This window comes from Petaurus breviceps, unplaced genomic scaffold (assembly GCF_028583685.1).
Source record: "Petaurus breviceps papuanus isolate PSGF00001 unplaced genomic scaffold, PetGlider_PUasm1.0 188, whole genome shotgun sequence".
Taxonomy (NCBI): domain Eukaryota; kingdom Metazoa; phylum Chordata; class Mammalia; order Diprotodontia; family Petauridae; genus Petaurus; species Petaurus breviceps.
The window spans coordinates 3,056,132-3,068,165 of NW_027185804.1; the positions used below are offsets into that span (position 1 = coordinate 3,056,132).

Consider the following 12,034-nt stretch of genomic DNA (forward strand, 5'->3'; position numbering starts at 1 on the left):
GAGAGAGAGAGAGAGAGAGAGAGAGAGAGAGAGAGAGAGAGAGAGAGAAATGGGAGAGACAAACAGAAACAGAAAAGGGGTGGGGGAGAAAATAAGAGGGGGGAGAGAGGAAGAAGGGGAGAGAGAATGGGAAAGATAGATAGACACAAAGGCAGAGAGAGACAGAAAGAGATACACAGACCTTAACACATTCGCACCTGCCCTCTTCCTCTGAAGGCAGTATCCAAGTAGAAGATTTGGTCTGTTGGCTAATCAGGTGAATTACGCTTTTACACCTAGGTCAAGGAGAGGCAGGAAAGGATCCTGCAACCTCCCAGCCAGAAGGAACCTTAGAATCTACTCCAATCCAGCACCCATCTCCCAGCCAGTGGGTGCAGGAACATCCTTGACAGGTGTTCCCCCAGCTCCTGCTCGAGCTTTGTTAGGGACAGGGAACTAACTTCTTCCCTAGAGAGGCCAGTCCCATTTTTGGACAGTTCTTATCTGGTGTTGCACCATTCACATTATCATCTTCTCTTCCCTCATTTGATTCTCACAACAACCCCATGAAGCCAATGCTGTTGTTAACCCCTTGTTATAGACTGTAGAAACTTAGACTTAGAAAATGTATGCAGAGTGCTTTGCAAACCTTAATGTGCTCTATAAATGCTAGCTATTATTATTGAATGAGCTGGGCACACGGCTAGTCTGCATCAGGAGCAGAGTTTGGCCTTGGGTCTTCTTGATGTCAAATCCAGCACTCTAGCTGCCTCCTTAATAACAACATTAGTAATAACTCACATTGATATAGCACTGTAAGGTTTACAAAGTACTCTGTTCAGAGAGCACTTGTCCAATATGGCCTGGGCTCATGGGCTAGCTGCCCCTTTACTAGCCTTCACCTTGGGGTGAGTCACTTCTCTCTGAGGGTCAGTTTCCTTCTCTGTCAGATAGGGCTGATAATGGTCACCCTGGTCACAGGACTGTTGCTAGGAGAACATTTATCTGTAGCCTTCCCTTTACCAGTGCTGCTGCCATTGCTACCTACCACCCATACATCATACCTAGCTCTGCCCTCTGGGGCCAAGCAGAACCTTCTCTGTCTCACAGCCCTACAGCTATTTAAAATGACTTTCCTATCTGTTCTGTCTGCCTTTTGGCCAGTGCCTTCTTTCTGGGCTTGTTGAGTGAAAGCTTAGAGGATACCAGGATTGTGGAAAGTGGTTTTGGCAACTTGGCCCAGGTCCTAGAGCACAGATTGGGCAGACGGAAGGTGTCACCATGGAGTGAATGGGGTGGCACAGACTGTCCATCTACTCAGTGACGTGAAATGACCTGATGGAAGCCGACAGTGTAGCTGAGAGCCCAGGCAGTGGGAGCTGTGACTTGTGGCTCATTAAGTCAGATGAGATGTCACTGTGAGTCAGTGCAGTGTGGCCTGATGGCTCAGGTAGCAAAGTGACCCTGTGTCATGGGTGATATCGCCATTTTTGAGAGCAACTGCCTCTGCATTGTCCATTCCTCGGGTGACCAAGCCCTTCCTTGTCATACATGTAATATTTGGGTGCCTTTTGGCTCTGGACAGGGGCTGTCTCTTGTCATCTGTGTGGCAAATAGAATGGTCAGACCAGACACCAAGAGAAGGATGAACATGGCTCTTGATGGATGTCATTCCCAGCAGGTATCCAGGAAGACAAAAGAGTAAAAACATTTTCCCTTATGCTGACAAATCATGCTATATGGTTTCTAAAGTGTTCTCGGATTTCAGATGGTAATAGTTTATGTTCCTTTAAAATTTATAAGGCATTTTCTTCACAACAAATCCTATAAGGCAATCAGGGCAGGGGTTATCGCCTCCATTTTATAGTGGGAAGAAACTGAGGTTTAATGGGGAGAAAGTGATGTTAGGTCATCCAGTGAGTCAAGAACAGAATGAAGACAAAAATTTTATGTGTGTGTGTGTCTAAATATGTTTATATCTATCTATCCATTTATCTATCTACCTATCTGTCTATCTCTATCTTTAAAGTCTTCAAAGCCCCTTTTTCACAATAACTCAGTGAAATAAAGATTTCAGATATCTTTAGCCTCATTTTGCATATGAGGAAACAGGTACAGGCAGTTCAAGTGCTTGACCTGGTAAATATACTGATAAGTATCAGAACTGGAATTTGATCTCAGATCCAGTTCTCCTCAAATCAATTTTCTTCTGTCTGCAGGGTGAGAACTTAGGTCTTCTGAGTTCTAGTCTGGGGGTGGCTCATTGGCTCAAGGCCTTTTGGGTATCCAAGACCCTAAAGTATCTGGAGCCATGATCACATCTTGGTAGATATGGCTTGATATGAGATGAGATTTCTGGAGCTCAGATCCCCTCATCTATTGTTTCATCTTGGTGCATGGCCATTTGACCTTGGCCTTTGAAATTTTATTTGAGTGCCATTTAAAATAAAATACAGCTCTCTTTTGAATAACCATTTGTTGGTAATGGGAACTGTGCACTCAGCAGGGAGCTTCGTTGATAACACTGCAGCTTGGGCACACAGCTTCCCTCCCCCTACCCCCCTGGGGATGTACAGCAGGCCAGGACCTGTGTTCGATTCAATTATGCCAAAGTTATGAAGAGGCAAAATGAATTAGCCCTCTTGCTGCCTGAGGCTGTGGCTGTGCCCACACACAGCCTGATGTGGTGGGAGGGAAGCTTTCAGGCCTCCAGTCTGAGGCAAGGGGGAGGAGCAGGGAGGTAGTGGGGGCACCATGCTTCTTTGACTTGGAGGCTGACTTGAGTCATGTACTAACCTATCCTGGGAAGGAATGGGCCACTTCTTCGGGGAATTTAGTTCAACAATCTGCCTGTTCTCGAGGTTATCCCATCTGTCTCCCTCCTTCTGCTGCCATTACTGTCTCTAACCCAGGCCAGGAAGGTGATATTCTCTCCTGGGTTTAAAGTCGTTTAGACAAGTAGGTTCCAGATTGTCACTTGGTAAGCATTCCCGGCTCACTCACCTGCCCTAACCATGACATTCTTTAACCCTAGCTTGAGCCAAAGTCTGACTGCTTGTAACTCAGAGGATGAGTCCTCAAAGAATTTGTTCTGACTGTGAGGTATTAGAGGGCTTTTAGTCTACCCCTTTCTATTTGAGAGAAAAGGAAGCTCAGAAAAGGGGAGTGATTTGCCTCAATTGAAGTCATGTTATGAATTAGGGGTAGAGTTTGGAGTAGAACCTAGGTTTCTGGCCTGTTCTCTTTCCATCAGCTGTGTAGGGTCTAGAGGTCACTATTTAGCACAGCCTTGGGATACCCCATGGGAAGCAGGGATCACAGTGAAAAAGAATTGGGAGTCCAGAGATCTGAGTTCAAATTTCAGCTCTTCTGGGTCTTAGCTGTGTGGCCACTTAACACCTGGGACCCTCAGTTTTCTCATCTGTAAAATGAAGGAGTTGAAGTAAATGACTTCTAAGGTCCCTTCCAACTTAAAACACATGATTCTGCTAAGGACATTCAGTTTCCCAGCCGGCTGAGAATGAAGAAGTGATGTTTCCCAGCCAAACCTGTTCCTGCCTCCTGGTGTAAATTGTTGCTTACTCTGGGTGAGCAGATGAAAGACTTCTCCCCAAGAGAGTGTGGCAGGTGAACAGAAGCATGGGAAGGTGCTCATTGTTATGGGGCTTTATAAATTGGCAGAGAACTGCTGTCTTCTTGTCTAGCAGGAGCTAGATGTTGTCCTGGATCTGAGCAGATACCTTGTCATGGAGAGGCTGTGCGCCTTTGAGCTGGAGGTAGGTGCTACTCCGTGCTGGCAGGAGTTTATGTATCTCCCTAGCCTGTGGCTCCTTTATCTGGTTTCAGATGCTGGGCTGGGTTGCAGTGAGGGGCAACAAGTAGATCTATCAGGGAAGTCTGGTGCTCTCCTACATTGGGTCCTGAGTTCTTCCGTGGGTTGGGTGCCCCTCTTTTTCTTCTTCCTGGAGGTAGAGCAGGGAATATATTTACTGGGGGCCTCATTTGTCCTGGCTCATTCTTAAAGTTCATAAAGTAACTGGTCTATGAAATGAAAATGCTAAGAAATTGACCACATCATCTTAAAGTAATTATAATAAATGTTGACTAGAACAGGACTCAGGACAGAGATTTGCAATACTCTCCTAAAGACAACTTCAGGCTGACATTTATTCATTCAAATCACCACTCTGTCAGGGAACCTCCAACCTACCTATTTGACAAAAATCTCTTGTGAACTTCCTTCTGGTCACCTCTTGACCTGGAGCATCCTAATGATCAAAGAGAAAATTGTAATATTCCTATCCTAGACTATAGGTGAGTGATTTTCTAAATGTTCAGAGATAAATATGGCCTGAGATTCTGAAAGGAAAGAATATTAAAGAAGGAAGAGAGGCTTCCAATAATTAATTAACAATAATTCATTCCAGTGGACTAACAATTCAGTTAAGATTGAAAAAAAGGAAGAGATTGAAAAGACTGATGTGGTTGCATAAGGAGCTCTCTGATATTTGAAGACAAGACAAGAAACATAAAAAAGAAGTGAGGTGGGGGAGGGTAGATTACCAAGGAAGAAGACTAAGGGTCTAGGACACATCATAATCATGTCAGGAAGTCTTAAAGGCAGGGTGATCTGAGGTTTGGGCAGCCATTTACTGTTGCTAATGTCAACTGTAAGGGAATTTTTAGCTCTATTGGGAGTCAGAAGAATGGAATAGAAGGGAGAAGCCCTCTGCTGAGGGGATGTGGGACAACATTCAAGGACAACCAAGAGAAAACAGATCTTACCACCTTTAATTTTGCTTCCATTTTTGTTAACAAAAATTGACATTCCTACTGTGGAAAGAATTGGAAAAAAAATGTGTAAATGAAAATCCAGGACCCAATTGTATTGAGTCAAAGTCTCTAGGGTATGCGATGTTCCAGGGAACTGAAAGAACCTGCAGATGTGATTTTTGATCCATGATCTTGAATGAAGAGTGAGTAAACTATGGTGTCTCAGAACTGTACTTGGGCGAAGTTTTGCTGATTTTCAAAAAGGAGGAGAAGATGAATTCTGCAAACTCTAAAGACTAGTGAGCTTGACATCAACCTCAGGGAAAATTCTAGAACAGATTAGTAAATAAATGATATATGAGCACTTCAGAAGTCGAACTGGTCATCAGTGAGAACCAGAATGGGTTGATCAAGAATTAAGTCATTACTTTTCTCCCTTAAAAATTGCATTTGCTTCTTATCTGACTTATCTGGTTTCAACTTTGACCTCCAGTTGATGATTCCCACAGCTCTAATCATGTCACTATGCCATTCATAATCCTTATGTGGCTATTTATTGTCTATTGAATATGGTCCAAGGTTCATATCTTGGCATTCATGGCTCTCCATAATCTGACTCCAGCCTATTTAATAAAAATTGCTCATGATTTTCTTGTGGCCAAGATGCAAAGATATGAACTCTAGGAAAGTACATTTAGTTTTAGAATTGGTGAAATGCCAGAGCAGTTATTTTAATGAATATATTTCAACTTGGAATTGTCTGTAGGGGAGTACTGGTTCTTTCCCGGATTCTATTTTGTTTAATGTTTTTATTATGACTTAGACCAGAGGTTCTTAATCTGAGGTCCACAAACCCCTTAGAGGTCCATGGATAGATTTCAGGGGGTTTGTAAAATTTGATGGGGGAAAAATTCCCATTTTTGTCACTGACCTCTAATTGAAAATATGCAGTTCCTTCTATTATGAATGTAGGTGAACAATCTGTTATTCTGGGAAGGTGTCCATAGGCTTCACCAGACTGCCCTAGGAGTCCATGACAAAAAAGGTTAAGAACTCTTAACTTGGTTAGTTGAAAGTATAGATAGCATAGTGTAATTTTAATGGGATATAAGATCTTCCCTGCCCATTAATAGGCCTCACCTGAAGCCCATTAAGGGAAGCTTGCTTAGGGGAGGCTTGCTTTCACACCTTTTGTTAATTTTTAATTAGGCACTGAGTCATGAGGGTTGTGATGCCTTCTGGCTCTAAAAAGGGTATATATACTCTGAGGTTAGTATTTTGCTTTGAAGCTCACTCACTGGAAGAATGTTCTTGTGATTTGGCCAGACGAGATGCTGGGTAGCTGTTAAGGAGCCCCCCCCCCCCACCCCCAGCTTTGAAAAACCCAGATATTGATGCTTCTCTCTCTGGTAACTATGTATGTATTGCCTTGGTCAGACAGTTGGATCTGTCTCTTGATCTGTGCTAGTTTCTCAGACAGCCTTGTCTGTTGGTCTTTATTTCTCTGCTTGTATTTTCTTTGTATTTTCTCTGAAGTTCAGGATGCTGATTTTTCCCCTGAACTAATGAATGTAAAAAAATTTATTTAAAAAATAAAAAAATGACCCCTTGAAAAACTCTCTTTCCTAGTGAAGCAGATCCAAGAACCTGTGCTAGCAGCCATCCTGCATATGCCAGTGTGGTTGCCACTACACATGCTTACCCATACTTTTCAGCCTTCCATAAAATGGGATGGGATAAGCCAATACCTGCAAGAATTTACCTCCAAATATATTTCAGTAGGCTAGAGCAGTGGGATTGATAAGATGGCATTTAATAAGGATGAATGTAAAGCCCCTGGCTTAGAATAAAAAAAATGATATGATATAGGGGCATGGCTGGAAAAGTACTTTTTTTTAAACTTGGTGTTTTAGCAGACTGCAAAGTCAGCGTGAATCGTATATGATTCAATACGTATGACAAAGCAGCAAAAAGTCCCAAAACAAAGCAACGAAACTGCTGAGCCCCAAGACTACACGAGTAGGGGCATGACAGGTGACAGCTCTGTTGTCTTCTGCCTTTATTGGATCACATCACTTTCAGTTCTGGGAACCACATTTTAGGAGGGCCTTGACAAACTGGAGTACACCCAGGGGAGCGTGACCAGGATGGTGCCACGTGACAATTGGTTGAAGCAACTTCAGATGTTTGGCCTCAGAAAGGAGAAGACTTAGGGTTGGGGTAGAGTGGGCATGATAGCTCCTTTCTAGTATTTGGGAGACTGATATGCATGATAGGGATTAGCTTTGTTCATCTTGGGAGTGATGGCTAGAAGTAGCAAGGAAATAGATTTCCACTTGACATTTGGGAGAACTTCGTAATCAGAGCTGCCTGAAAATAGAATGAGTGGCTTTGTGAAATAGTTCTCTGGGTCTAGAATTGTTCGAGCAGGGGCAGGGTAAGTGCCTCTCAGGGCTGCTGCAAAGGGGAATCACCAATCAGGCAGGAAACTGGCTTTAGAAATTCGACTCTTTCCATAACAAAGCATCGAGGACCAACGCTTCTTGGGTGTCATGAACCAGGAAAAGACCAAAGGAATGAGCCCCTATACCCAGCCTGTGTATCACAGAATCCCAGGGACCTCAGAAGTCAGCCGACCTGAAACATAAATCCTTTCTACTAGTGGCCATCTAGGCATCTAGAGCGAATGTTGCCAGTGATGGAAAGCTGATTTCCACCCCCTGAAGCAGCTCAGTCTGACAGCTTTTATTGTTAGGAAGCAGAAACTTGTTTTTCCGACCTGTTGGTTCTTGTCCTGTCTCATGGGACCAAGAAGAGCCAGTCGGATCCTTCTGCATTGCAGCCTTACTTGAAGACAGCCATCGTATGCCCCCATAATGTGCACCCTCATGTTCTGGGCTAGACATCTTCAGCAGGTCAGTCCCCACACAACAGGATTTCTGTCTTCTTCCAGTCTCGATCTCAGTCTCAGGACATCCTCCAGTTTATCTATGTCCTTCCTAAAAATGTGGTGCTCACAACTAGATGCATTACTTAAAACGTGTGATTAAGGCAGAGGACAATAGGAACTGTCACCTCCCTCCTTCTGGATGCTCTGGCCTTATTAAAGCAGCTGAAGATGCCTTTTTTTTGGTTGCCATGTTGCAGTGTTGAATCTTTTTTTTCACATGACCTTGTTCTTCTGTGTTTTGCTTTTTGAACCTAGGAATAAGATTTTACTTTTGTACCTACCTATTAAACCTCATCTTGTTAGATACAGCACATCCTTCTAGCATGTCAATCTTTTGGGTACCACTCTTATTCAGTGTCTTGGTTGACACCCCTTCCCACATACCCTCACTACACATGCATCCTCCCCCTTGATGAAAGTGCTGTGTATGTCCTTCCCAGGGACTGAGGCCCTAGCTCTATTTACCCCTCCAGGAATGTTCCCTAGGGAGTTTGTTAGGTGCCTTTGGGGTCTTATGACCTTAAAGCCTTGGTCCCTTGGGAGGCCTAGCTGTGGGATGATCCTTCCTAAGTTGGCCTTTTGAAGAAGTTGAGTTCTGCCTTAGATATTGAGCCCTCTTCCAGGCCTGACTTGACTCCCTGCCTCTTTCTTTGCAGTGTTTTGGACGATGAAGGAAACACCCTACGGCAGCAGAAACTTGAGAGGCAGGTGAGTGGGAGGAGAGGGTTGATCTGGCTCTGGGGAGATGGGAAAGTAGTCCATTGCCCACTGAGATGAGCATCATAGATTTCTGTAGTCCTGGAGGGACTGAACCTTGTGATTTGGAACTCTTGCAGGTTGGGGATATGTCTCCATCAGATCAGGTCGTGAATAGGAACGTGAGCTGAAGGGAAGACACAAACCAGGCCTTAGGGAAAACCTAGTTTGAGGGAGAAGACATTGCCTGGCTCTAGAACTGCCCCCCACCCTCAATCTAAGGGGTAGGGGAAGACATCTTAGCCCTGAGGGAACCCCAGGTCAGAGGTATAGACACAGCCTGGTTTTAGGGGAGCTATAAGGATGTGGGGAAGAACTAGCTCAGCCCTTGGGGTGCCCTTTTATGAGATAGACCTCAAGGAGACCCTTGTCCAAGAGGGGGATATGGTCCTTGAGTTCCAAGTCTGAGATGGAGATAAGAGCCTCTGAAATCCAGCGGTCTCAGGTCCTTAGATGGAGTGGGGAATAGCTGGGAAGCTTTGAGGCACATCCCCTCAACACCTCCTTGTCCTTGCTTTGTGTCTTTAGAGGGCTTTGCTGGAGCAGAAACAAAAGAAGAAGCGCCAGGAGCCTCTGATGGTACAATCCAACCCAGACAGCCGTGCCAGAACACGCCGTGCGCGGCAGTCTGAGGAGCAGGCCCCACTGGTGGAGTCCTACCTGAACAGCAACAGTAGCACCAGCTACAACGGTATTCAGGAAGGCTTTAGCATGGCTCCCTGGGGCCAGAGCCAACGGGTTACTGGGGCCAGTATTGCTGGGTGTGGGATTATAGTGGGACAGGATTACAGGAACCAGGGTGATAGGAGCCCAGCATGACCTCCTGTTGGGTTTCGAGGAAAGGAAGGGAATAAACATTTATTAAGTGCCTGCTGTGTTCTATGCACTTCACAAATATTATTTCATTTGATCCTCACAATAATCCTGGAAAGTAGGTGCTGTTATCACCCCCATTTCACAGTTGAGGAAATTGAGGCAAACAGAAGTGTCTTGCCCAGCATCACACAGCTAGTAAGTCTCTGAGGTTAGATTGGAACTCAGGTCTTCTTGACTCCAGGCCCAGGACTCCACCTAGTGTGCCATTAATTGCTTCTAATCTGTGTTTAGTCCCCCTTTAGAAATGCCTTAAATTGTACAAGCCCACCCTAGACACTTATTACCACCACCACCACCACCACTACTACCATCACCGTGGCAAACTCATTTGATATAGTAATTATTGTTAATTATAATATTATAATATAATCATAGATAATAAATTATATTATAATAATATTATAATAATTAATAATGATAGCCAGCATTTATATAGGTTCTTAAGGTTTGCAAAGTACTTTACATATATTATCTCATTTATTCATCACAATACCTATGAAGTAGGTGCTATTTTTACTCCTTATTTTAAGGTTAAATGGCTTTCCCCAGGATCCCACAGCAAAATTAGTATTGGAAATTAAATTTGAACTCAGGTCTTCCTGACTCCCAAGTTCCACCTTCTATCCACTGAGCCACCTAAATGTAAAATGAGAGAACACATAATATTCCATATTTAGAGTTTGCATTTTTTTTTTTTTGTTGTTGCTTTTTGGAGGGCAATTGGGGTTAAGTGACTTGCCCAAGGTCACATGGCTAATTTCTTTGTATTAAGTATCTGAGTCTGGATTTGAACTCAGGTCCTCCTGACTCCAGAGCCAGTGCTCTACTCACTGCGCCACCTAGCTGCACCATAGAGTTTGCATTTCTTAACAAAGAAGAGATAAAAAAAAGTTGCTCTGCAACTTTTAGCATCAGCCATATGGAGTCAATATAGCTAATTTAATGTCTTCATTTATATCATCATATTTATTACATATTATATTCTACTGTTCTACTTTCTTTTCTCTGAATCAGTTCACGTACATCTTTGTGTTTTCTGAATTCCTCACCTTTTATGCCCAGTATTATGGGTAGTTGGGTTCCTTGGGCTAATTCTGCTCAGGCTTACAGGAACTTTAGAGTTATAGGATCTGAATGTTAGCAGAGTAGAGAAAGATCATGGAAAACCACAGGAACAGTGAAAAAACAAGTATAGCTATTGAGCTTGGGGGATACATTTTTCACCCACTCCAGTGTACATACACCATATGGAATTCAGTGCTTTTCTTCCTACCTTCTTGAAGAAAAATAATAATAAATTAACTTTACGTAACACTATGGATTTTTAAATGCTTCATATACATTTGGTTTTCTCAGTAGTCCTGTGACCAAAGTAGCAGCATTAAAAGCCCAAAAAAAATCAACAATAATATATATTTGTATAGGACTTCAATATTTATAAAGTGACACGTGGCAACCTTCCAACAAATCTTTGAGGGAGGCATTTTGAGAATTGTTTTACCCAGAAGAAAATTGAAATTCAGAGACAGCTTAAGTGATTTGCCCAATGTTCACAAAACTTGTAAGTATCAGAGCCAAGATTTGACCCTAGATTTCTCTTGACTTTTAACTCTGTCACCCTCTACTGTATAGCAATATTTATTTGGGCTGGATGTTTCTTGTTGTATGATTTAGCTGCATTACCTTTCCTGTTGTGCTAACATTGTTCTGTTGTTAAGGATTATAAGATCCTTAGCCTCAGGGCCAAGTTTCTTTGAGTTAACCTAAAAATAATAGTATCTCTAGTACTTAATCTACAAGGCTGTTGTGAGGATCAAATAAAATGATGTGCATAAGGTGCTTTGTACAATTTAAAATTCTATATAAATAGACATTGTTATTTTAGAAAGAGTGTTATAGTGACTATAGAGTCAGGCTCAGAGTCGAGAAGACTAAATGTTCAAGTCCCATCTCTGACTCATCCTGGTTGGGTGACCCTAGGCAAGCAAGTTAATCTCTCATTGACCTCCGATTACAAGTTGCAGAGCATTTGGTAATCTGCATTTATAGAGATAATTTCCTCACTGGACTTTCCCTACTCCAGTGAAGTCACAGTCTAGACAAAACAAAAAATTATTATAGGGTATTTCTGTTATAGAGCCCTAGGATTTTGAGGGTAGAGGTTTACTGGGTCCTGGAGCTACAAGTATAGCATCCCAGCTGACTAGCATTAAAGGGTATCCCATAGATGGTGATTCTGGATCTATTAAAGAAGTAGTTGCTTCTGCTGCTCCATAGAGTGATGAGAAGAAACTCTGGGTACCAACAGAAGTGAGAACATCTGTTCCTACCCATAAAAAGAGGAGGCATTGCTCTGTGCTGAGGGACACAAACTATATTTCATGCAACTATATTTCAGTCTTAAAAGGTTCCATCAGGAGGTGTGCTGTCTTGCAAGGGTCTGTACTTAGGACATGATTGAGAACCTTCCAAAATGCATTAGTCCTCATGATTGCTACCCATCCTTCTGTTGATTATATGGGGATGCAGGAGAGTACTAGAAGTAACCTGAAAAGAATCTCTAGGGATAAAGAAACCTTGGGCAGGAAGATGAAAGATTGAAAGGTATAAGTGACATTTTTATTGCTGTTGCTTTGTTGAAGTTAAGAGCATTGAGAGAGAGAGAGAGAGAGAGAGAGAGAGAGAGAGAGAGAGAGAGAG

At 42.9% G+C, this 12,034-nt stretch overlaps 1 protein-coding gene across 4 annotated transcripts in view; it reads left to right on the forward strand.

Moving 5' to 3' along the window:
• Window positions 1-12,034, forward strand: part of TUB (TUB bipartite transcription factor) — a 79,288-nt gene that overhangs the window by 12,395 nt on the left and 54,859 nt on the right. For all 4 annotated transcript variants that reach the window (XM_069091159.1, XM_069091161.1, XM_069091162.1 and 1 more), the window contains exons 2-3: window positions 8,359-8,410; window positions 8,987-9,149. In XM_069091159.1, coding sequence (XP_068947260.1) covers window positions 8,359-8,410; window positions 8,987-9,149 — 215 coding nt within the window. The remainder of the gene's footprint in view (window positions 1-8,358; window positions 8,411-8,986; window positions 9,150-12,034) is intronic.